Here is a 25,838-nt window from a genome sequence, read left to right on the forward strand (position 1 = left end):
TATTTCCCTTCTCTTTGTATCCTGGGAGGCTGTTAAATAACTTCAGTGCTTCCCAGGAGGTGGCTCTTGCAGCCACACAGAAAATGTGGGGTTGGATTTGGGATGCAAGAAGTGTTTCCAATGGTCTGGAAGTTGTGGGTTTGGTTTTCCTTTTTTTAATGAAAATTAAATAAATGTGAACTTCCATTCATCAAAATTTGAATGAAAAAGGAATATTGATTTAGACCTCACAAATGAAAATAAAAAAGGAGGAAGAGGGCAGGAGCAGAGACCACTCAGCTTGGCTCCCAGAGCTCTCATAGGGATGGACATTCCTGATGTGGGGGTCTTCCAGGTCAACAGAAAATATGAATTTATCAGCCTGAAAATTAAGTTTTATACATTCCTAAGAATTTAACTCAATCAACACACTCAGAAGTTATTCAATTTCTGCTCTTCCTTAGCTTTGGGCTCCCTACTGCAAAGAAATAACTCTCCACACTCAAGAGGTTATTGAGAAATTGTTTTATTAAAGCTCAGCCAGAAGATGAAAATAAATGTAAGGATGGCTGAGAGCAGTGGGATGAGCTGTCAGGACACAGAGGGACCTTCTACAAAGGCTCCCAAAAAACTTAATCAGGCCCAAGGCTTTAATTTGAGAGGTTTTAGGAAACTCAGGTGGTGATACAGGGACCAGAAAAAAGGGCCACTCTAAGTTTCCAGCATTTCCAGCATGTGTGGGATGTTGGCTGGTTTGTGCAGGTTGAAGTAAAAGCCTGCAGATTCCCAGAACAATTGTGCAAATCCTCTCCTGGTGTCAGAGCATGGGATGAGCCATGAGGAACACCCAGCCCAAAGCTGACCCACTGCCTGACAAACCAGCAATGACCAAAAGGCCACATGAATGCACCAAATAACCCCCAGGTAGTAGAAATTGGAGGAAGTGGGGAGAATCAGGATTGGGGTGTGGTGGAGGAGCCTTCATGCTGCTCCTTGGTGGCACCAAGCCATTGGGTCCCCTCACATGGAACCACAGACCTGCCAAACACTTCCAACAAGTTTTTTGTCCTCTCTCCTTGAAACAGTAAAAAAACCAAGAAATGTGACAGTTCTGAAGTCTGGTTTTGGAGTGTTAAAAGTGCTTTTCTTGGCTGGGTGCTGCAATGGAGGTGCATGGTCCCCATAAAGCCATTAAGGTGTGCAAGGTCCCTGTGCCATTGAGCAAGGTGTGCGTGATCTATAAGGTGTGCATTGCCCTTACAGAAATGCACAAGGTGTGCCTGGTCCCCGTGCTCCACACAAGGTGTGCAAGGTCCCTGTGCCATCAGGAAAGGTGCTGGCAGTCCTTGTGCCACCATGCAAGAGGTTCCTGGTCCTCGTGCTTCCAGGTGAGGTGTGAATGGTTATTCTACCTCTGTGCAAGGTGCAACCAGTCCCTATGCTGCCATCCAAGGTGTGCATAGTCCCTGTGCCATCAGGAATGGTGTGCACAGTCTCTGTGCCATTGGGAGTGGTGTGCATGATCCCTGTGCCATTGGGAGTGGTGTGCATGGTCCCTTTGCCATCAGGAATGGTCTGGATGGTCTCTGTGCCATCAAGAATGGTGGGCACAGTCTCTGTGCCATCAGGTATGGTGTGCCTGGTCCCTGTGCCATCAGGAGTGGTGTGTGTGACCCCCATGCTGCCATGTGAGGTGTGCATGGACCCTGCATCCCTGAGCAAGTCGTGCATGGCCTCTGTGCCATCAAGGAAGGCGTGCATGGCCCTTACACCATTTTACAAGGTACACACGGTCCTTGCACCATCATACAAAGTGTCCACGTCCCCTGCCCCGCTGTTCCAGGAGCACAGGCCATTCTCCCTCCCACCAGACACCGTCTCTCGCCCGGCACGGGGTGAATCCCGGAGCGCTGCTGCGATGCCCCCGCAGCCCCGGCTCAGCGCAGGCCCCGGCCGGGGCAGGGCAGGCAGGGGCAGCAGGAGCAGAGCCCGAGGGCCGCCCTGAGCAGGGCCGAGCGCCGCGACGGCCGCTGGTATTTGGCGGCTCTCTTCACCCCGCCGCCCGTCTGGGCCGCGTAGTCCAGGGTGCGCAGGACGTGCTGCTCCACGCTGTCGGCAGCGCCGTGCTGCTGGGCCAGCAGCCCCTCCAGCTGCACGAACAGCCCCCGCAGCTCCAGCAGCTGCGCCTCCAGCTCCATCAGCTGCCGCTGCCGCGCCTGGGCCAGGCCCAGGTGATGCTTGGCCCTGAGCTCCTCCAGGTCGCGGCCGACGATGCGAGGCCCCTGCGGGCTCTCGGCCAGCAGATCCACGTCCTGGGCACCCAGGTTGATGCCTGCCAGCTCCGCCTGCCTCTGGATCTGCTCCTTCAGCCGGTGCCGGTAGCGGCTCTCCCGGGCGTAGTGGCGGGCGAGGACGGCACCGTAGCGGCGCAGCAGCAGCCACAGCTGGGTCTGGCGGACGCGGGGCCCCGCTCGCCCCGAGCCCCCCACCGGGGCCGCCGGCGGCGCTCCCAGCCGGGGCTGCAGGGCCGCGGCCTGGCGGGCGAAGGCGGCGCGGGCCGCTCCGAGGCCGCTCTTCTCGCGGGCGATGCTCTCCTCCGAGGTGCAGCACAGCACCGACTGCTGCGTCCTGTCGATGCTCTCCGAGAGCTGCTCCAGCCGCTCCAGCGCCCGCCACAGCTCGGCCGCCTCCCGCAGCGCCCGGCCCACGGGGCTGGTGTCGTCCCCGACGAACGCGGGGTTGTCGAAGCTCAGGGAGTCGTCGTGCGGGTCCCCCTCGGCCGCCACTCGCTGCTGCAGCTCCGCCAGCCGGTCCCTCATGCTGCGCGGGGCTCCGGCACCGTCTGCGGGGACGTGTGAGGCTGCGGGAGCGCTGCGAGCCTTCCCTGCTGGCCCCAGAGCAAATATTGATGGAGCTGGGCAGGTCCTGCGTCAGCCCCAGGCCGGGCACGGCCGGTGGAGGGAAGGGCTCGTCCCGGGCAGAGCGGGGGAAAGGCCCGGGCCGGGAGCGCTGCCAGCACCGCCCGCACCTGCGTCACGGGCCGGGCTGCGGCTCCTCACCTGATCCACCGAGGCTCGGCACAAAGACGCTTTCATTCACCCAGGAACAAGGACACCCAGGAGTCCCGACAGACGGGGCACGGAGGGGGTGACCCACCCGGTACCCCCGGCCTTCCAAACGCCTCCGGCCCGCTCCAAACTGCCGCGGCCTCACAATGTACCAAACTCAGCTCCTGGATGTACCAAATGAAGGGCAAATGACACGGAGTCAGTGACTCTGCCGGGCTGGCAGTGACCTGCAGGGATCACGGAGCCCAGCTCCTGGCCTGCACAGCAGCATCCCCCAAAATCCCACTCGGCTCCTGGCCCTGCACAGCAACATCCTCCAAAATCCCACCCTGGCCCGAGGCGCTGTCCAACACTCCTGGAGCTCGGGTCACGCCGTTCCTGTTGGGAACTGGACAGGGATGGAGGCAGAGTTGGCCTTTCCCTGCTCTGCGGCTCGGGAAGGCTCCGGTGGTGAGGGTGAATTCAAAAAGATGCTCCTGGGGTTCTCCAGGATGGAAATGGGCGTTGGGATGACCCAGCTGTCCCAACATCACTGCAAGGCAGTGCTGAGTCCACTCGCTGCTGAAATGAATAAAAATCACAGCTGAATTCTAAGACATCTATTAAAAAAACACCTTTTAAAAGGTGCTTCTACAAAACTCATTTCCAAAGTGCACAGGGAAAAACAGTTGTCCTCTACCACTCTGGTATTTTATATAATGAATTTTATAACATGCATTATCCCATATGACCTAAACATGATGATATAAAGTGTACAACAGCTATGATATAATATCAATATAATATCAAATCAATAATATCGACAGAGGGACAGCCAAGGGAGGTTTAGCAAAGGTCAAGCAGCTCTGAAGGGAGTAGAATTCCTTCCCTCCAATGCCATCTGATGGATGTACATAAAGGGGGGCTCCAGCATCTCTGCAAAACAAGTTTAATTTTGTTCTCTGTAACCATCAATAAAAAAAATTAAAAAAAAGAAAAGAGAATAAAAGCCCTTTTGTCCCTGGGGTTTGGAAGATGAGTGTTGTGTTAAAATGGAGATATTCATTCCCATCAGAGAGGAAATGCCACAGGAATCAGCACAATAAAGTGAAATGTCAAATAAGTCAGCAGATTAATGAGGGGAAAAGTCAAATTAGAATGACAGAACCTCAGAATCATTAATGCTGGAAAAGGCTTCCCAGACCACCGAGTCCAACCTGTGCCCAATGCCCACCTTGTCACAGCCCAGAGCACTGAGTGCCACCTCCAGTCCTTCCTTGGACACCTCCAGGGGTGAGGACTCCAAACCTCCCTGGGCAGCTCCTTCCAATGCCTGGCCACCCTTTCCAGGAAGAAATTCCTGCTGAGAATATTTATTCCATGTATTTATTATCAGCACCTGCCCCTGGCTGAGCACGGAGCCTCCCCCAGCAGCTCTGCCCAAACCCAGCCCCATCCACCCCCAAAATCCCTGTTTAAACAATCTTATCACTGCTGGTTATCAAGGGCAAGAGCAGAGGAGCAATTCCTTGTTTCCCATGAAATATCCCTTAGGTAACAACAGGTACAACCTTCCCCTGGAGCTCTCACCCCCTGAACCCACCCGTGTCCTACAGTGTCTGAGGAACCTTGCCCAGAGCCTCCTCCTCCTCCCCTGCTCCTTTCATGGCATTTTTAGCCATTTCACATTACTTTCAGGCATATTCCCCTTCTTTTTCCAGGAGATCATTAGCTGCTTTTACACTTTTTTTCCCAGAAAAATGGGATTTTGGAGCCAGATCGGATGGTGATGGGCATTAGGTTCTCCATCCCATCCTGCTCAAGACCTTCACAGTGTATATAAGCTTCTCAATCCATTTATAAATAATGTTTCTATATCCAGTTTATAAAACTTCCAATTAAAACTATAAAATTAGCCAGTTGCATCAAAAAGCAAACTTTTTTTACCTTAAAACCTCCATTCTATCTACCATTTTTTTTAACCTTTTAATTTGTCAACTACTCAGGAAGCAATGCAAAACCAAAGTAAGAGTTTCTCTTTTTATTTTTTTTTATTAAGACAATCCCACAGCTGGAAAATGAAACATCCTAGATTACATCAGTGACTTCAAAAAAACTCTAGAAAAAAATCTTTACAAATTTACATTTGTACAATACAAAAAACTAACAGCTCATTGCATATAAATATTACATTTGGTCTGCCAACATGTGGCATCAAAATCCCTGAAGTATTCATTAAAGGGACCTGAGATAGCAGATGTGAAGATATGGGCATAAATATCACCTGAAAAAAAATAATATAGAAAGTAGACATAATTCTAATAGTTTTGTGCATTTTTTTGGAGTATTTTAAATCCAGAACACGACCTGGAGAGCCTAAATCATGTGAATTTTGCTCTGACATCAAGTGGTATTTCTACATGAAATCTGCTCTAATGACTCATGGAGGAATGAAGAGCCTGAATTAATATTTCTACAGAAAAATAATCCTCAGACACTGAGTTCTGAACACACCCGAGCAGCCACCACTCTCTGAGGAAGAATTTTAGGAAGAGAAACTGCAGATTTGGATTTTACCTGCGAATATTCCGGCAGGATTTCACCTCCCTCCCCCCAAACAGCTCCTCACAGACCCAAACCCAGGAAGATCCGCAGTGCTTGCCAGTGAAAACCCCCAAACCCAGGAACTGCTCCTGATTTCCCACTGGTGGAATTATTTCCCAACTATTTACACATTTGCCAGCTCCCCAGCGTGGCTGCAGTTACTACCAGGAGTAGTAACTCCAAGTGCTTGGTTTGCCTTGGAAGTCTCACAGACTCGGATCAGGTACCCACATCCACACACAAAAATGTATTTCAGCACCATTTTTAGAACACTAGAGTTAAGGCTGTGACAGCAATTCCCACTGGAAATTTAAATTTTTCAGGGATCCATAGCACAGTTGTGTGAGTTCGCTGTGGGCCGAACGCGACGTAGTAAAAATATACAAGCTTCCAACAGGTCTTTGCATTTCTAAGACTAAAAAAAGACGAGTTTTTAGACTAAATTTTGCAGGCTGTTACTTACTGTACATAAAGGAGTTTTTTTACCATGTGTAAACCTCGGATATATTGAAGAGTTGAAAAGTCTCTGTCGCTCATGCGCAGGGATTTGCTATAATACACATTGTAAGAACACAACAACAGCTCCCTACCCATTAAATATAGAGTCAGCCTTGGAGGGTTAACTGCTCCTTCAGGAAATCATCAGTATTTTATAAAACTCTGCAGGATGTTTTTTAAATAAAAAGATAAAATTAAGACATGTAAACACACAAAGACGTTTTTAACCCATGGAATTCATGACAGGACGCTCCAGATATCAGGACACAACATTCTCAAACCTACAGCTGTTCACTCTTCCCTGGTGTTCACCTCTCAAAGATGGAATGAATCAAGTTTTTACCAAAAATTAGTGATTTAAAATGATTTTTTTACATTAATACTCTGTTATTTGGAGCACAGAGACATTCCCGATAGATCCAAATGCTTTGCAAAGGTCATCTTTGTTTTGGGAGTCAAGAGAGCCTCCAAATATTTTAATTTTTAAAATTAATTTAAAACTCTCTGCCACACCCCTGGTGCCAGCTCCATTCATGCTCTCTGAACTACTCAGCCCTTCTGCTTCCCCACAGGAGGAGCAGCTGAGATGCACATTGAGGAAAACATTCCAGGAAAATTAAACTATGCAAACAGGATGCAGAATATGAAGCAGCCAAACATCCTCCAAGAATTATTTCTCCCCAGTTGTTTTTAGTTTTTGTGTCTGCAGGGTGGAGGTGGTTGGGATTAGGGGGTGGCCTCTGCTTGGCTGATGGAGAAAGGAGTGATGGAAAGAGGGAGGAGGAATAAAACTGCCCAAATTCATCCGAGTTCAAGCACCAACAGAAAGGTTTGGATTAAACCTAACAGCCTGGCAGCCAAAATAAAATTCATCATGATACCCAAAGTTTCCAAGAGAATAAATAAATAGCCTATAAAAGGAAACTACAGGACAGAGGTGGGGCATGGCAAAGAGGAAAATAAATGGTGATGGAGAAAATAAAAAGCAGGTGAAGTTTGGGCTGAATAATGGAATTATTAAGGTTGGAAAAGGCTCCAAGATCATCAAGTCCAACTTTCAACCACATCCCATCATGGCCACTGAACCACCAAGGGCCACATGTGCTCAGTTCTTGCATGGTGACTCTGCCACCTCCCTGGGCTGCCTGTTCCAATGCCTGACCACTCTTTCCATGAAAATATTTTCCCTAATATCCAAGACAACAGCACCTCACTACAGCCAAACAAGCTCTGCAGAGAAAGGGGAGCTGCAGGGACAGGGGACTGGGGCTGGGAGAAGCTGAGAGCAAAGACACCCAGGATTTCAGCCCTGCCTGTGCAGGATGGAGTGTGGGGCCTGGGGCCTTTCCCAAGGTGTCCCAGCAGCTCAGGACTGGATCTGCCAGTGGGACATCTCAAGGGAACAGAGGCACCAGTGCCCAAACATCTGCAGGAACCGAGGAGCCCCTGGCCTGCCTGCTCACCCCCAGGAACCCCACTCACAATCAGACCTTCAATCCCATTCCTTAGGCAGAGCCTGGAGGTTTTTGTTGAGAGTTCAAGGAAAGACATTCCTGACTCTGCAGCCTGCCCAGAGCTTAGCTTTTGGTTGGTTTAAATCACTTTAAATCCTGCTTCTGCTGCACCTGGTGGGCTCATCCTAAGTTTACCACACCCATAAGTGGCTCCTGATAGGATTTGGGATTTGAGAGCATCCAAGTTCCTAAAAAAGTGTAATTATTTCCACAGAACTATGAGAAATCAACTGCCCAACTCAGAGAAAGGATCCAGACACAAATCCAAGCAAAAAGAACAGCTCTAAACCCAAGTTATTTGTCATGCTTATAAAAGGTTCTCATGCACAAAAAAAAAAAGATTTTTTTCAATTTTTACACTAAATTCTGCTGTCCCAGCACCCCCTGCTCTAGCTCATAGTCATGGGACACAGTAATACTTACGCCACAGCAAAGTGATGCTTCACTGGTATCTTCACAGTACAGAGAAAAGATACAGTTAAGAACATATTTAATCTCACTCTAATTGCTGCTAAAATACACCAACTTATAAAATAATTTCTCTGGAATCCCTGTGGTTTCTCTCTCCCCGACCCCTACACAAAATAAATAAGGAATAAGTGGATTTTCGGCCAGTCAGAAATAGAGGATAAAAGCATTTCTTTTGCATTTCAAGCTTTTCAGGCTTTAGGATAGAACCCATAGTGTTTACATTAGCTCACAGAACTGATCTAAGGGATATGATTCCAACTATGGACTGATGCATACATGCTATTCCTGGTTACCATATGTAAAAGGACCAATCAGTCAAACAAATAATACATTTCTTATAAATATAAATGCGTGTATATATACAGATATATGAGAGAGATGATAGGACAGGTGTTTATACTTTAAAGCCCAACACAGAACTAGGAGAGCCTCTGCACTTGGTTTTTTCCCCACCCCCCATCAAAAACCAAATCAAGTCTAGCAATGGATTACAGCTGATTCCAAACATTCCTTACAAAATTAAAAGTGTGGGTTTTGTACTGTACCATAAACTCATATTAATGAGCAATTTAGGATATACTCTCCTCCGTCACAAAACTAAACCTCTGCTTTTTTTATTTTCAAGTCATTTTTGCATTTAACTAGGATTTTTTTTTTTTTTTTGGAAAGCGAGATAAAATAGCTAGTGCTTAATATAGAAAGTCAAAAATTAAATTCCTTCTGCATCTGAGAATATACATGGGTCACTCTTTGCTGCCTGAGGTTTTCCAGAATTATTGACCAAGCTGTGCACAGAAGAACTTCAGGATATTGGATGAAAGCTTAAAAAAAAAAACTAAAAAACCTTGAAAAACTCCACTGGAACTTTGTAGTCTGTTCTGACTTGCTCTCTCTGTAACCTGGCTCTGAACTGTCAGGCAAGGGGAGGAAATGGAATCCCACATGCATTCCAGGAGAGGCAGGAAGGAAGGAAGAGGCTGCTCACCTGCAGCTCAGCCCACGCCAGCGCCGAGGTCCCCGAGGAGCCAGAGCAGGGATCTCCTCACCAACTGCACTACCACTGCCACAGGGGCTCAAGTCAGCATTTCCCAGGACAACAAGAGCACAGTGCAACAGCAATTCTCTTCTGGAAGCTTGAGACACAAGAGTCAGCCTGGGGGGGCGACAGCTCCCTCAGCACCTCCGAGGGGCCCAAACCACATTTCCATGGAGCACGGGCAGGGGGGCCAAGCAGCCCCTCTGCACAGCAAATCCCCAAACACCTCTGAGAACCACTGCATTTGTTTTCATGGTGGCAACACAAGGAAGATACAGCTACTCACAACTTCCACCCCTCTACGCTCCTTCTCGCCTCTTCTTCACCATGCTCTGAATAACAGCATCTATTTTCTTTTCACTTGCCAGTAGTTGTAAATAAGAGGTAGCTGAGCTACTATTAAAAATCATGCTTTGAAGAGGAGGAACCTTTCAAATGTTGAAGTCACCCCTTTAGCTGCACAATCTCGATTAATACTATAAAAATATGAGAGGACAAAAAGAAAATAGATGCAAGTAACTTTTGCATTTGGCACCTTTTGTCTAGATATTCATACTTCTCAAGTATTCTCTTTTTAATAAAGTTAATGCACACATAGGACACACCACATCAAAGGTTTGCTACATATTTACAAGGCACCAACCCTTTGTCACTGTTTTTACACGGATAAAGAACCAATAGAAAGCACATCAGGACCCCCAAAACTGTAGTATGGACATACTTCAGTTCAGCACATTTCCATCAACGTTTGGCCTGGGAAGATTAAAATAATCCAGATCCTTCTTACAATATAGAAACTGTAAACATTTTATAGCTGCCTTTAGGATTGGTGTATTGTGCAAAAGTTATAATTATTACTGTGTCTAAGGATTTATGGCAGAAACCACATAAAAACTCTGTAAGAAGGTGCTATTTCTATAATACAAAAACAAAACGAGGGAGAGAAGTCATAAGCGTGACTCGAAAATGTCATGTTCTTACTGAGAAGCTGGAAGCCTCTGTAATGTGATGAACTCGTAGTGTGTGGGGAAGAATTTCTGTAATTTAAGGCCTAATGACTAAGGCTTGTTTTGACCAATGAAGTGTGGAGATCTGAAGCTTTAAAACAAACACAAACTGACAGGATGGAAAAGCACCACTGTGAAAACGTGAGTGGAGTCCCCGCACAACTTGCTTGGTAGAATTTCTGGTAAAATCCCTGCAGTAGAAGGCCATTGAAGTTCTTTTAAAATTGTTCCAAAGTTTTCCATCTGTCAATAATTCCATCCCATGAGATGGCTGACCCTGGCTTTTTCTGTCATTTTCCGCACCCTGCCTGACCTGGAAGTACCAAGGTTCAAAGGATCCTCGGTGTGCACAAAATTGTCATTGTCGGAGTCGTCGTTGTACAGGACAGTTCTCCTGCCCTCGTTCCTGGTTTTGATCCGAGGGGGTCGGCTGAACCTCCCTCCAAACACGTTCTCCCCAAACTGTCCCCCAAAGAGGTTTTCAAACTCGTCGTCGGCGAGCCGGGCGCGCTTGGCTCTGGTGGCTCCTCGCGAGGCCCCTCGGCCTCCTCGGCCTCTCCTTCCTCCCCGGCCGCCGCCTCTTCCTCTGCCGCAGCCTCTTCCACCTCTGCCCCCTCGGCCCCCTCTGCTCCACCTGCCCCACCTGCCCCATCTGCCCCTCCTCCCTGTGCCTCGGCCCTGCCAATTCCGTTTGCCCCCGGTGAGTTTCCGTTTGATTTTGCGTTTGGGTTTTTTGGATTGCACAACTTTGCTGTAGTCGTGGTCGCCGTCGATGTAATCCTGGTCTGTCCTGGAGGTTGATTCTGAGTCAGAATCAGAGCCACTTCTGCTGTCAGAGCTGGAGCTGGATCCTGATTCCCCACTTTCTGATGAAGACAAACCAGACTTTTCCTTTAATTCTCTCTTCTTTTCCTCCTCCTCCTCCTCCTCTGCCTCCTCCAGGGGCTCATCCTCCTCTGAGGCGCTCAGCAGCTTCCTCTTGACTCCTGCCCGGGGCTCTCTGCCATCCCCGTTGGTGAGGGGCCCATCAGGAGAGTGATCTAAGCAAAATAACAAAACAACCCCATCAGCACCACACCACAGCCAAACAGGACACAAAAAGTGGGATTTGCTGCAGTTGCCTTTGGGATTCTCTGGCTGTCTCTGAGATGTGCTCAGGGATGATCCACTGGGAATTACTCACCCTTCACGTGCTGTGGACACAAGCAGGTGCTCTAAAAGGAAAATCTACCAAAGTAAACACAGTTTTTACCTGGAAACAATGACTGCAAACTTTCCTGAGCAAGAGTTAAGTGAAGATCCAGGCAAAACAGGAGCTTGAAATGACCAGGTTGGACACAAACATCTAAAGGCAGGAAAACTCTAAAATCCATTTCAAAACTATACATACACAAAAATAATATTGTGCAAGCAGCATTTATTCCCTATCAAATGCATGTTCTCAAAAGGCTTAGTCCAGAGAATATTAATGGAAAGCATAACTCAAGGAAGTCAGTGACACAAGAAAGCTCACAGGAATTGCTGCACAACTTAAATGAAAATTCAATAAAGCATCTGGCTGGCCTGGGACCCAAAATCCTCCATGTTTTCAGGGTTATGAATGTGACAATGAAGATTAAGTATCTTCTTTAAGACAGGAAAAGCTCACCTGCAGCATCCAGCAATGCTACAGCACAGGAGTGTGGACTTGGGAAAGGCTCCAGTGCTCAGGAAATGCCCATGTAGTACCAACCTTGGTGGAAACTCTGAGTAACTCATCCCCCACATTACCACACCTGAACTGTTTCCCTTCTAATCACAACTACTTTGTTTTGCATGTGAGAAAAATATTTATATATTTTTGTGAAATTTTTTTCATCTTTGGTTTCAGCTTGATTAATGAAGGCAAAGGTTCTGTGGTGGGGATTCTCTTGGTTTGTTTGCTGTCTGTAATTCCTGAAGAACTGTAGGAGTTCAAGAGCAATCAGGTTTTCCATCTGGAAAGATTTTAAAGGACTTTTTAAGGTGTACATGGAATCATCTGCATTCCACACCTCAGACAAGACACCACAGAGTAAAAGACCAAAGTAAATTCAATTTCTTGGTATGGTTTAGGAATATAAACAATGCTACACTGAGGCAATAAACATCAGACAGAAGCAAGATCTTTCATCTCTAGTGAAACCAGTCAGTCCCAGCACAGAATTATTCTTTCTCACCTTGTTTCACTGGTGTGGATTTGCTCCTGACTGGTCTGCTTTTCCCTGGGTCTACGGCATTTCCACTCCGGCTCTGTGCATTTGAGCCTGATGAAGATGGTTGACCCTCCAGCTCTTCACCAGTGGCTGAACCCAGAGGTTCTTCTGCTGTATCTGAAACTTCAGACAGGACAGCACAAGGGGACAGGGTGATTTCTATGCTCTGTTTACAGGGTTGTGTCTGGGGAGGTTCTGTCAACAGCCCAAGTCAGGGCAATCTCACCAAGCTGCTCTGCAGCCATGGAAAGACAGATTCCTCCTGAGTGTAACCCCAAGTAGAATTAATTTAATTAATTATCCTTCACTGCTGTAGGAGAGAGGCCCATACACAGGAAGTCTGAGCTTTTGTCACTGGAATAATTCTTATCACAGCCAGACCCAGGTTCCCAATTCCCCGATCCTTCCCCAGAACTGCCCAACAGCCAAACTCAGCTAAAACAACCTACAGACAACACATTTCAGGACCTTGCTCCTTCAACAGGCAGGTTTTGCATGTGCCTCATGAGGACAAGACTCAACCTGCACAGACAAGCTGCTCTAAGAGAAAGGCTGGATTTCCTCACCATGAGATGAGACTGAAGAGTTAGTCCTGGTCAGGGGCAGTGAGGTATTTTGGTTGGGTTTAGGTTGAATCTTCACTTGCTTCTGTTTCCCTTTTGGGCTGCAAACACAGAATATCCCAAAGCGAGAAAACTGTTATCACCACAGACTCAAATACAAAACTGATTTCTCCTGCAAAGTGATCCCTTCCTCCCAGGTGTGATAACACTAAAATAGTTACACCATGGTGCTGTTTGCTAAAGGTACAGGAGTTTGCAGGGACAAGGTTTTATCCCCCCTTTTAAAACCATCAGTTTACTTAGATAATGTATCAGATGAAGGCAGGGAAGTGTTACACAACATCTTTTCAACAGCTAAAAGGTAAAGAGACAGCTGATCTTTCATGTCCTCCAGAGGGAACACTTGTAACCACATCATCTTTCACTTACCAGAAATAGAAACTACAAATTGAGCGTGATTTTATCTCCCAAAAGAACAAGTTCATCAGGAAATGAGCTGCTGGTTATTCCCAAAAGGACATTACCCCTGTGCTCTGGAATGGCAGTGCCAGCCAGGCCCCCCATCCCTGCTTTACCTGGATGCTCTGCTGGTTGAGGGGGAGCTGCTGCTGCTCCTCAGCCGTTTTCGGTACCGAGGCCTTTTCCTCTTCTGGCATTGCATTGCTGACTTGTACTCAGAGATGATGTTTTTCATGTGGTTCTCAAATAAGGCAGAGAGTCGAAGGGTCATGCTGTAAATCTGCAGTGAGGGAAAATGGTCAGGCTTATTAGAGTTGAATAAGTTGAAGATCAACCAAAAAACCATCACGGAGATGTCCAGACTTTGTAGCACAAAGAAAAAATTCACACTGAAGTTCCACTATAAGGCTCTTTACAGATTATTTCCTTCCATGGGCCATGTGTGTTCTTGCAAAAGAAAGTGTTTTCTTAAAAGGATTTAGTAACAGCACAAAGCATTTCCAGAGTTGAAGGAAAATGGATTTCTGGATTACTGTCCCCTTTGTCAATCCCCATGAAACATGGAAGCAGGCCTTAAGATAACTTGAATACCAAGGGAAAAACAATTGGATTTCACATCTCCTCACGTTTGTTTTTGCACTACATCCCTGGTGAACTGTCCTTACACCACCCTTACAGAGCTACAGAGAAGCAACCCAAAATGTCCTCATTCTAATTTCTGTAAACCAGATGTCAAAATCTTTAAATCACTTTCCTGTCCTCTTTCCAGGCCTTGCTTTTGTGTAGCCTGATCCACAATATGTGCAGTTATCAAGCTGATAGCCTTGTTTACAGGGATAAATTATTGAAAAAATAAAAGCAACTGGTGACCAGTTTTCTGTTACAAATATTGCAAGGAACAACTGCAACAGTGACCATCGTCCCAGATGAAAATGGATGTTAGAAGTCATCTGGAAGAGCAGAACAAAGCAAGTTGATAACCACAGAATTGGTGTGTCCTGGTTATTTTTATTACACCAAGCAGTGCTTTGCTCTTCAGACCTTATTTCATGTGTTTTATTCATGTAGGGCCAAGGTCTTTGTTAAAAAACCAGGCATTAAAATTTATTACTTACACGAGACTTTTTATTAGGAGTGTAAGCTTTAGAGTTGCAGAATATTAAACGAATATCTTTGTAGAATTCCAAGGGACTGGTGTAGTTTCCTGCTTCCAAGGTTTCTTTCACAGTGCTGAAGTCCATGGGAGTGTCTACAATATCTCGATAATCCTGTGAGAACACACAAGAGGAATCAAAGCTCTCAAATCCTACAGCAGTAACATCCCCTCAGTGCTCATCCAGTGGCTCAAATCATTAGTTTACTTTCAGAGCTGTTGCAGATAATGCCCTGAAAACATCAGCTCATAAAGGGAGAGGACAGAGCCATGCCCAGCATGGATGTTCTGCCAAAGGAGGAACAATTCTGGGTGTGGAAGCTGCACTTACAGGGTAAGAGAAGAGATCAACAGGCTGCCTGAAAGGCTCTGAGTCCTCTCGTTCATAAATCAGGTTTAAGAGCTGCTGGCACTGCTCCTTCCAAGCATCAGCACTGGCTTTCATGGGCTGCCTCTTCACCCTTCGTCTCACCTGCAGGGAAACAGGTACTGCAGATGGTATCACAATATTCACATTATTCCCTTGAAGTTCCTACTAATCTCCCAGCATTCTGCAATTAAAGCATTACCCAATTAAAAACAGAAATCCAGGAAGATTAAAGCAGAGCTGATGGCACAGCAATATGCAAATGAGACAAACAAATTTGCCTTCTCTGGTCATATATAACTCTCAAACCCATAAGAAGCTGCAATATTTCAGCTCCAGCCTTGCTATATTTATCAGTTGCATCAAAATTTGAGTGCTGGAGATATTTTCTTTAAAATCAAATTTTTTTTAAAAATGACCACAGCAGAAATTTTACTCACTCGTCTCTTCCCAGAGGAAGTGCCTGGAGCATCTGAATCCACATCCACTTCTGCCACCTAAAGGCAAAGGGAATGATCACACACAGGCAGGTCTGGAGAACCCTCAGCCATGGAAAAAGGGTTAAAAACCAGCCAACAACAACCACAGGGCACTTGGCAACAGGAGCTACAGCACATTTCAAACTGCACTGAAGGGGAGAAGGTGTCAGGAGAGGGAAGCAGCTCAAGGCAGTGATATCCACCCTGGATTCTACCTGACATTTCACTCCAGGGATCAACTGATGGGAAATGACACAGAATTACATAAGGAAATCAGCTCTGCTGCCTCGCTGACAATGGAGAGCTGTTGTCCTTCTGACTGAGTAACAGCTCCACTTCCCAGCTCCCCTCATTACTCATCCTTCCCACAAAACATCATGTACTGAGAGAAGATTAAAGACAGACAGTTCCAAGAAGCATTTTTACTTCAGGGAGCTTATTGTCTCAGGTGAGCCTAAACAGCCTCATCTCCAAATCTCAGTGCAATTACCCATAAAATAAAGACTCAACAAAAATAATTTTTCTTTCATGTGTTGAATTTTAAAAAGGAAGGAAATTATCTTACCTCCTCTTCCTCATCAGTACTGCTCAGGTCTTCTGCTTTCACCTTGTTGTAGATTTCTAATATATCAGTACAGCTCTGATCTCTGCAGGACAATGACAAAAACCAAGGAACACAATGAAGGATCCCAAGAATTGGAGCTGTGGGGTCTGTGAGGTCCAAACTCACCCAATGAAGCGGAGCAGGACATCTGTCACAATTTTGGCTGCTTTGACTATGGGGCTGTCTGGCTCGTTGAAAGTCCTGGCATTGTGTTCAATGTATCTTACCTCCCACATCAGGGCAGAGATTCTCCTGAAAAATACACAAAATTTAAGGAATGGGATGGACAGGAAGGTGTATGTTATTTTTATTCCATGTTCAGTAGGATTCTTTGGTAAAAAATGGAACTGGGGATTCAGATCAAGCAGAAACAGGTTGTCCTCAGAGGGGAAAATAAGAGCAGGACATTATTTATTCCCAATTTAGCTGGGAAAGCTGAGATTGCCAGTATCATTCAGTCTCCTTCTGGCAGCTGCAACAGAAGCAAAGCCCCTGCTCAAAGGCAGCACGGATGGAAACAAAGCAAACATGCTCTGCCTCCAACACAGAGCCAGGCTCAGGGTGTTCAACCAAAACTCCAGATCCTGCTACAGCAGCTTTTGCCTTATCAACATGGCCAGCAGAATTCATTATTCAGGAAGATTCACTTTGCCCAAGGCCAATCTGATCTTCTGCAGTTGCTGAAGGGACTTTAAACAGCATTCAGCTCCACGTAATAATAAATGTAATAAATGTCAGCTACAAACCCAAACTCACCTATAAAACCTGTTTTCAAGCCTCCTCCTGATGGTGGTGAGGTCAGTTGGATAAGCAACAACAGTGCAATACATGGGATAGGCACTAAGGTCCACTGGAACAGCAAAGGGATTAGAAATGTCTGCAAGACAAAAGACCACAATGATTGAGATGCCTCCAAGGGATGTTCCACCAAGATTCCTTTTAATGGTTTCTGGGGTTTCCTTCGAAGAATTCAGCAAAGGAACACAGATCTACAGCTGAGAATGTCATTACCCACAGGGCAGGGTTCCTCCTCTTGTACCATCTATTCCTGCTCTTGAAAAAGCACTTTTTGTTTAAGTATCACATCTGAGATTTGTGTGCCAGCAGCTAATCTGACTGAAAGGAACAGGCATTTGCACTTACAACAGGAATACTACAACATGCAACACTGAGTAAGAACACAGACATGTCCTGGGTGTAAACAGAGGCAGAATTTAAAGCACAGTGTGCTATTAAATGGTTACAAACCAGTTACAAGGAATTTGGAGGATAGGGTATTTAGTGAGGATTTGCTGGCTGTTTTGAGGGGTTTAATTATATGTTTTGCTCTTTCACCTTTATATATGACCCACTGGGGAAGCTCCACTGAAAGAAATCAGATGAAGCCCCAGAAAAAAAAAGGGACTTTAGACTGGAAACTGAAATATGAAATTTAAAAGGCTCTTTTCAGTAATTTAGTTGAGTACATTTCAAGTCCCAGCACTCCATCCCATCTACTCTCCAGTCCTGTGCCCCCTCCCTGCTATTGTTAATCCTTCCCCCTTTTCTCTCCAAACATACCAAGGGAAAGAAGCTGCTCAATCCCTCGGATTACTCGTTCACATTCTTCATCTCTGGAATGGGCGCCCCACTCTCCCTCCTGGGGCTTGTAGAGAAGAGCTGTCAGCTCCTCTGGGGTCACAGGAACTCCAGCACCGACCTCCTCCGGATAAGCAGCTGCAGAGGAACAATTCCAGAGGGTAAATGCAGGGCCCCAGAGCTGTTTGCTTTGTGCAGGGACAGGAATCCAGCACACACTTACTTCCTTCTGGGATTGGCTCCATGTCCCATGGACTCATCCTCTCTCTTTCATTGTTGTCCCAGCTATTAAAAAATTCATTCAAATGCACAAGTTAGAGCTGAATATAAAGACACACCTTTTCTTTACCAGATTTGACCCAAAAGGTCACTCCAGTTAGGAATAAGACATTCCAACTCCCTATTTTCCTCTTGTACCTCCTATACAGTCACTGCACTGCTGTTTATATCACAATTGTTGCTTTAGGAATAAATTTTAAAATTTAAAAAAATTAAATTAAATTAAATTAAATTAGCAAAAAATTAAATAAGCAAATACTCAAAATATTCTAAAATAAATAGTAAGTAATAAATAAGAAGTACAATATGTGAAATTAAATAAATAAATAAAGTGTCTGGGTATGTATTTAAATGGAAAAAGAGATTCTAATTCCTGAGGTTCTTGATCCTATTTCTGAAGTTCTCTGAGTTGTGTAGGAGCCCCAGGACATGGCAATACTCACTGGACACTGTAGCACTGGAAGGAACTATCAGGATACTCTGCCTGGAAAGGCTGCTGACTCTCCACAGTCCCAAACCACCAGGCATCATCAATGATACTGCGAAACCGATCCCCTGCAAGGGCAAACATTGCACTCAGAAAAACAACAACAGCAAGAATTGCTAAGTATTTCCTTATAGAGAATCAGCTCCCTCTTTTGTCAATGCCCTACTTCCATCCCTGCATTTTCCAGCACAGGAACTGAGCCCTTACCCTCAGGGCAGGACTTGCCCATCTCTGGGAATTACCCACAGCTGCCTCACACCTCAGATTCCCAACAGATCAGGAGATTCTCCTGCTATCACTGCCCTTGGAGCAGTTTCTCTCATTTCTCTCTTTTTTCTTTGCTAGAGGAATTGCAGCAAACATCAAATAAAAGTTTCCAATAATCTTTACAATATCACGTGTGCATAGTCCTTTACATCATGTAATAAAGACACTGTGTCCCATTAAACAGCTGCAGAAATGGTGCAAAACACATGGAATTGGGAAAAAAAAACTCACCTATTTGCCAGTTCCTTTCTTTGGCTTCATTATAAAACTGATGCAGCACAAGGAAATCAATAACATCTGGCATATCATGGTACCTTCAGGAAATAAGACCAAACAAAGTTATTATTACCCAGAAATGCAGTTCTAGATGAACTGCACAGTCCTCAAATTCCATGCATTTGGGATAACCATTACTGCCATCATCATGCCTTGCACAGGAAATAAGAAAGGAGGAGGGGGAAGCATCTACACTGCAAGGAAAGCTCTTGAAGAATGTCATCAGCATTCCAGTGACTTACTTTATGGAAAAGGATTCTCCTGTCATTTTGCCTGTGATTGGATCCAGGAATGCAAGCTTCAAGCAGCAGAGTGTGGGAGGCCCAACTTCATATTTAATTCCTACAGTCTTCACAAATTCTTGTTCCTAGTTAGCAAGAAGCATGGAACAGCATTATTTTATCTTGCCAAAAACAAAAATATCCATTTTTAAGTGAAACATATTAATAAAACCCAAGTATGTTTCCACTCTACAGCACAGGTAATTTCCTCCATTAATTTTTCTTTCCCCAATACTAAAATCAATCACTGTCACCTCAGAAAGAAAAATGAAGAAGGTTCCCTTGGCAGGTTTGTGAACAGGATTCCTACAAATTATTTAGGAAGGTTCTAAGGAACAAATCCAGTTTTGAGCACAAAGGTTCTCCCTGAACTACTCCAAGGCCCCTCACTCTTGCACAATGGGAAAAAAGGAAATTCTTCCTCTGAAAATGGGAATTCCACAATAGCCTTTATGTTCATGTCCTGTCAAAGCCCATTCTAAGTGAACAGCTATTTCCTTTTCCTCACAAACTGATGATGCCTTGGAAAAATACAGCTGGAATCACTGAATATCTGGGACTGGGAACTGGGTATTTTCCCAGTAAAGCAATTACTTTCATTAATAGAATCACTGGCAAGGTTAAATGAATATGAGCACATATATGGGCTCTTCTCTTGATATGAAATCTGAGGAAAGCAGGAAAAAATAAGGAATACTGTGGATTAAGGCTGGGGAGCTCATCCACAGCGAGATCCAGTGTTTCAGAGAACTCCTGCACACATTTAGGTGTTTACACCATGATTTCTTACCACAGCATGAAAAACAAGAAACAGAACCCCAATGCTCAGGTCACTGTAGAGTGGTGAGAGAACCACAAGCAGCTCTGCAGTGCAGGGTTCTGAATGAATTCAGTGTTCAGGAAAAAATAATTTGTGTGGAAAGAGAGCCCTGAGAATCAAATCCAAAACTAGGAAGTGAACGGATGTAAAGACTTTGTGTTAAGAAAAACTAACTTTAATATTTGCAATTAAAACTTTGATATTAGCATTTTAAAGCAATCCCTTCTTCACATTTTTCTTGTTGGTTTTTCATGTCAGTTTAACATTACAGAGACATTCAGCTCTTTGAAGAATTTCTTGAACTTACCCTGAGTTCCATTTTGTTCCATGGTTGTTTTTGCATGTTAATACTGTAAATTTTGGCTTTCCTCACTGCCCTCACATAAGCTTCATGGCCTTGCCTAAAGTAGATGATCTTAAAAGAGAAAAAAAAAGAGAAAATTTAAAGAGAAAAAAAGAGCAAATGAGAAAAGTACAGCAAATTATTTTAATGATTGTGCTCTTCCTGCTCATAGTACCAGGTCTTATCCCTTTGAGAACACATTGCACACTTATTTATTTCATCATAAAACACTCTTCTAATTAAAAATATTTTTTATCAGCCAAATTGGTACCTGCTCTGTGCTTTAAAACTAGGATCATTAACAAATGTGCAGGTGAAGATGCACAACTGATTTTTCATGTTAATCCCAATTTACCTGTGCAGAAAAAGTTTGCAGACACAAGACATCAATCTGTAAGCAACAAACTGCCTGGGAATTAACAAAGTTATCAAAACTCAGCCTGTCCTGAGCACAATTCCCTGCAAATATTGCTGGGCAGAAGAGTCCAAAGCAAGCAGAGCTGCTGATTGGAATGTGGAAATGGGGCTGTGTATTCTATTCCATCTGCCAGAGGTGGGGCAGTCATCTTCTGTAACTGGGCAGTTTTATCTCTCCCACAGCCAATCCTCCCTGCAGGAGATCTCTTCTGTTCATGGGCCATTGATTATTAATTACCTTCTGTCCATGGCCACTGAGTGTCCCTGCATGGCTGATCCAATCCCAGCATCCCATGGGGAGATGCTCCGCCCAGGGGAGGAGCCAAGCATTCCTACCTGGATCCAATCTGAGCTTTGGGACAGCACAGCAGCCTTTGCCCAGTGCATTGCCAGAGGAGCAGCCCCTTCCCAGTGGGTTCCCAGAGGAAGACCAGGCCTATCTACACCACCACTGGATCTTCAGTGGAAAACTCCACCCTTCTACAGGAACAGTGCTTTACAGAACCACATCTGTCACTCCAGGAGGGCTCCAGCCACCATTTAATGGGACTGCCACCAACACCCATCCCAACAGGGTGTCAGGTCATGTTCTGACTCTGACAGTGTTGTTTTGTATTATTGCATTGGTTTTGGGTTTTTTTTGCCTTCCCTAATAAAGAACTGTTATCCCTGCTCCCATATCTTTGCCTGAGAGCCCCTTAATTTTAAAAATTACAACAACTCGGAGGGAGGGGGTTTGTATTTTCCATTTCAGGGCAGGCTCCTGCCTCCCTCAGCAGACACCTGGCTTTCCAAAGCCAGGCAGGGCAGTACCTCATCCCCCATCTGGGGCACGAAGGGCGAGCGGCGGGGAATGGTGTCCAGGATCCACTGCGGGGCCAGCCACTCCTCACTGGGCTCCCCTTCCAGGGACAGCAGCCCACTGGCTTTCTAAACACACATCAGGACATTACACAGTAAGTTACATACAGAAGTTCAATATCTGCATTAATTTAGAATGCAATCAACACAATATTCAGAGTACAGTTAATTACTATGGAAAGCTCATTGCGCAGCAGTTGCTGCAGGTAAGATACAAGGAAGAGCAAATTGTGGAGTGTTGTCCTGCCCAAAATCTCCACTAAATAGACAGGTTTGTTATAAATATAACTGAAAATTAAAACCTTCATAAATCATTACAATGCCTTAAAACATCCATAAATCATTAAAATGCCCATGCCTGGGGGGTGGGATAAGGTGATCTTTAAGACCTCTCCAACTCAAGCCAGGCTGTGGTTCTATAATAAAGAAATAAATTGTATTTTTATAAATATTCTAAATGTCTTTAAAAAAAATACCAGGAAAAAGACATCTGACCATGTCAATACAATACAGATCCATTATAATTTTACAACAAAACCACCCTGTTGTAAACTTGACTGTGGTGAAGAGCATAAATCTGAGAGGAAAAAAATGGCATTTGAAATGAAGAACCACCTGTGGAAAACATGGAAGCCCAATAAAACAAACAGTAAAATTTCTTTGTACCACTAGTAGCACAATTACTGTGATCTCTATAAATATTTTTTTAATCTATGCCCATTTATAAAATATTTTACTTTGAAAACAACCACTAAAACCTAAATTTATATTCTTAAAGCGCAAAAGACACTAAGAATTACACGTGCTGACCTTCTTCCTTGGCTGTTTCAGTTTCCTTCGCTTTGGCTCCAGCCCTTTTGTTCCCTTCATATTTTCATCTTCAGAACTACTACAGATTTTCCGAGCTGCCTGCCTGGTTTGTCTCTTTGGAGGCTGCAGATTAATCCCAGCATCTGCTGTCCAGTCTGAATATTCACTTGATGAATCACTGTAGATAATAAAAAAGTTGTAAGAAAGAGAACAGAAAACTTCAGTTTCCCCATAGGGAACTGAAAAATCCAAACATTCAACCTGCTCTCCTGGTTCTGTTCAGGATTAGCACAGAATTTTGTTATCATGTGAATTTAAAGAAAAACAAGTGCTCTCTGATTTGTGATTTCAGTAAATTCTTTTATCAATTTGAAAGTCACAGTAAAGCTACATCTATGGTTGATACCAATTCTTATTATCTCACTGATTCACAGACTGACTTCATAAGAACTGGCAGCAAAAAATGCATGGAACATTTAAAGAACTAGAGCACTTCCCTAAAAATCCAGCTCTGACTTCTTTAATACCAAATAATACACATACAGGATTTAAATGGCAAACTGGCATTGATTTTTTTCAAGTAGCTCTAATTAAAGGCAATGTCTTCTTATAAAATGTTTTTTAGAATTGTTCTTGACTTTGAAAAAAAAAGAAGAGAAAAAAATCACAATATGAAATGTTTCATGACTAACTGGTTAAAAATCAATCTTCAAGATGAAGGCTGAATATCTCAGTATCAACTGTCCTACTGAAATCCCATAATAAACCAGGGTTCCCAATTCAGAGCCCAGTGGAGATACCTGGAACTGCTTTCACTCTGCCAGGCTGCCACAGGATCATCCATGGATGCATCACTTGTGCCAACAGTCTCATCTTCCTGTAGTGAAAACAAGAGGATTCACTCTGGGGCCAAGGGTAAAATGTATCATTTTTGTTTGCAAGCCAGTTGTGTCACACAAGAAATGCTTTCCATTCAAGGCTGGTTTAGTTTTAAAGAAATAAATCCACAATTTCTTCACATACCTTAATTAATATTATAATATATCCTTATATAGCTCCTTTAGAACAAATGTGAATTTTAATTATATCAGAACTACAGAATGAGTTCTTCTTTAAGTGCTTGATTAATAAATTTTATGCCCAGGGCCCAGCTTTTTGAGCTTTTCAATGCCTTTACAAAGCAGCAATGTTCACTCTCTTCCTTAAGAAGAACAAGTTATATTTATCTGGTATATTTTAAGTTCTTCCCTTGCCAAAATCAATGATAAATACCAATACTCAATCTCTTTCAACAGCAGTCTACAGATGTAGATGAAATCAAAGCACTGCAAAATGAAATCAAAGTCCTGACCCAGAATCCATGTGCTGCATGAAATCCCAAAATAGCAAGTGGTTTAACACAACCCAGTTAAATTTACTTGAAAATGTTTCAGGTTTCCAAAAATACAGGAGCTGTTTTAAGCTACTTTTGAACCCTGTCCTGGCATTTAGGTAAATGATCCTTCACTCTCCAAGACCAACATGCCACAGGAACACCACAAATCCCAGAGACTCAATGACCTGAGTGTTTCTTCCCATGTGGAGAATCTCAGAATATCCTGAGCTGGAAGGGACCCACAAGGATCAGAGCTCAGCTCCTTGCCCTTCCCAACAATCCCACCCTGTGCATCCCTGGCAGGGCTGTCCAAACCCTCCTGGAGCCCTGGGAGCCTGGGCAGTGCCCAGCACCCTCTGGGGACAGAACCTTGCCCTGATCTCCAGCCTGAGCCTGCCCTGGAACAGCTCCAGCCATTCCCTGGGTCCTGTCCCTGCCAAAACCTCTCTGAATTCCCAAGACTGCTCAAAAAATCAGCAAGAGAGGCTCTGTGATAGCATCAGCAGCAATTTGAGGATTCTTGGATGATTCTCAGGCCCCACTGATTTGCAGGTATCCAGCTGGAGCAGCAGATCCCACACAAGCTCAGGGCTGATCAACTGATTGCTCTCACCCATGGCCCTCCAGCTTAGAGCACTGGGACACCCTTGCTCCATCATCCATGTTGAAGATGGAGACAAAGGATGTGCCAAAGGTTTGTGAGGTGACCATTCCCATCCTGGAATGGGCCAATATTATTTTTACACTGCCTTTTGCCACAAACACATTTGAAAAACCTCTTTTTACTGCCCTCCACCCCAGCCCTGGCAGCTCCAGCTCAAACTGAGTTTCGGCTGCACAAACTTCCTCCCTCCAGCAGACACATGGAACCTCAGTGTGGATTTGGGAAGGGGGAAGGTGCTGGAGGCTGCTGGGAGGCTCAGACCTCAGAGGAGCTGTCGGAGTCGTGGCGGGCACAGGGGTTGTGGCTGGCTCCCTGCTGGCTGTGCTCGATGGTGGAGCGCGTCTGGTACGCGTGCTGCCGCTTCCGCTGGTTCCTGCGCAGCGAGCGCCCGCCGCCCGCCTGCAGCTCGCTCTGCCAGGGCAAAACAGGGACACGTCAGGGAGCCACCCAGCAGTTTCACACACTAAAGAAGTGCCTGGGTACAGTGGCTGAGCGCTGCACCCCAGTTACAATGGAGCAGTAAGAAATCCTTGAACAATTAGACAATATCTCTGACACACTGCGGATGTTTTAGGTGCGGATTCTTGGTTTAACAGAAATTCTACTTTATAAAGTAGCAGTCTTTGGAAAGGAAATGATTGAAAATACCATTCTTTTCTATAAAATTCCTGCAGTCTGTGCATAAGATAAATCTAGCCCTTGTAAAAGTTTGGCACCTCTGCTTTCCGCAAGTCGAACAGAAAACCCACCGTGGCTCTGCGATTTTCCTTTCCCAGCATCTTCCCACCACTGAAACCTCAAGGATAGAGATTTACCACTATTTGGATTTTACAGACAGCCAAATCACAGTTACTGAAGGAAGAAGACAGTGAGCCAGAGAAACAATTAGGACTATTGATCTTCTAAATAATTCAATAAAATTGGTTTGGGGTTTTTTGCTGGTCTTATTTTTGTTGCTCAGAACTGCTTCCCACCCAGGCTGTCTCTTCCAGGGCACTAACTCACCCGTTGTAATGTGTGGGATGGCTTTCTCTTCTTGTCAGCAGTGTATAAACTGATTTCTATTTCACCTTTGGCAGCTCGACATTCTTCCTGGACCCTAATTATACACAAGAAACAGACATTATATTCATTAAATCATCATGGAACTCAACAGCCTCCTTAACATATACATTAAAATACTTGTGCTGCTCTAAGAAATTTGTGCATAAACCCCCCTGGCAGCATCCATCCATTTGCTCCTGGAATCACAAGTTAAAGAAACAAAGTCATTAGCTGAGCAGCCATAATTATTTTCCAATGTATTAAAATTATTTTCAAGTCTTTTTAAAATAAAGCTTGAGGAAAATGTGGTACTTGGAGTAC

At 44.8% G+C, this 25,838-nt stretch overlaps 2 protein-coding genes across 2 annotated transcripts in view; both read right to left on the reverse strand.

Moving 5' to 3' along the window:
- Positions 1 to 583: 583 nt before the first annotated feature.
- On the reverse strand, positions 584 to 2,985 carry LOC135447762 (syntaxin-1B-like). Its single transcript, XM_064712845.1, has one exon. It carries the CDS (start codon positions 2,796 to 2,798, stop codon positions 1,917 to 1,919), a length of 882 nt encoding a protein of 293 aa, XP_064568915.1. The 5' UTR covers positions 2,799 to 2,985; the 3' UTR covers positions 584 to 1,916.
- A 2,067-nt stretch (positions 2,986 to 5,052) lies between these two features.
- BRWD3 (bromodomain and WD repeat domain containing 3) overlaps positions 5,053 to 25,838 on the reverse strand; it is a 50,790-nt gene continuing 30,004 nt past the window's right edge. The window contains exons 20-40 of the mRNA XM_064712692.1: positions 25,479 to 25,572; positions 24,735 to 24,884; positions 23,235 to 23,311; positions 22,435 to 22,612; positions 21,577 to 21,693; positions 20,311 to 20,418; positions 19,145 to 19,269; positions 18,858 to 18,940; positions 18,316 to 18,427; positions 17,817 to 17,878; positions 17,576 to 17,731; positions 16,772 to 16,892; positions 16,142 to 16,267; positions 15,977 to 16,058; positions 15,373 to 15,429; positions 14,897 to 15,037; positions 14,528 to 14,680; positions 13,529 to 13,692; positions 12,957 to 13,054; positions 12,355 to 12,513; positions 5,053 to 11,196 (exon numbers count right to left, since the gene is read on the reverse strand). Of these exons, the coding sequence (XP_064568762.1) occupies positions 10,403 to 11,196; positions 12,355 to 12,513; positions 12,957 to 13,054; positions 13,529 to 13,692; positions 14,528 to 14,680; positions 14,897 to 15,037; positions 15,373 to 15,429; positions 15,977 to 16,058; positions 16,142 to 16,267; positions 16,772 to 16,892; positions 17,576 to 17,731; positions 17,817 to 17,878; positions 18,316 to 18,427; positions 18,858 to 18,940; positions 19,145 to 19,269; positions 20,311 to 20,418; positions 21,577 to 21,693; positions 22,435 to 22,612; positions 23,235 to 23,311; positions 24,735 to 24,884; positions 25,479 to 25,572 (3,157 nt within the window). The 3' untranslated portion in view covers positions 5,053 to 10,402. The remainder of the gene's footprint in view (positions 11,197 to 12,354; positions 12,514 to 12,956; positions 13,055 to 13,528; positions 13,693 to 14,527; positions 14,681 to 14,896; positions 15,038 to 15,372; positions 15,430 to 15,976; positions 16,059 to 16,141; positions 16,268 to 16,771; positions 16,893 to 17,575; positions 17,732 to 17,816; positions 17,879 to 18,315; positions 18,428 to 18,857; positions 18,941 to 19,144; positions 19,270 to 20,310; positions 20,419 to 21,576; positions 21,694 to 22,434; positions 22,613 to 23,234; positions 23,312 to 24,734; positions 24,885 to 25,478; positions 25,573 to 25,838) is intronic.

Source organism: Zonotrichia leucophrys, chromosome 4A (genome assembly GCF_028769735.1).
Source record: "Zonotrichia leucophrys gambelii isolate GWCS_2022_RI chromosome 4A, RI_Zleu_2.0, whole genome shotgun sequence".
NCBI lineage: Eukaryota > Metazoa > Chordata > Aves > Passeriformes > Passerellidae > Zonotrichia > Zonotrichia leucophrys.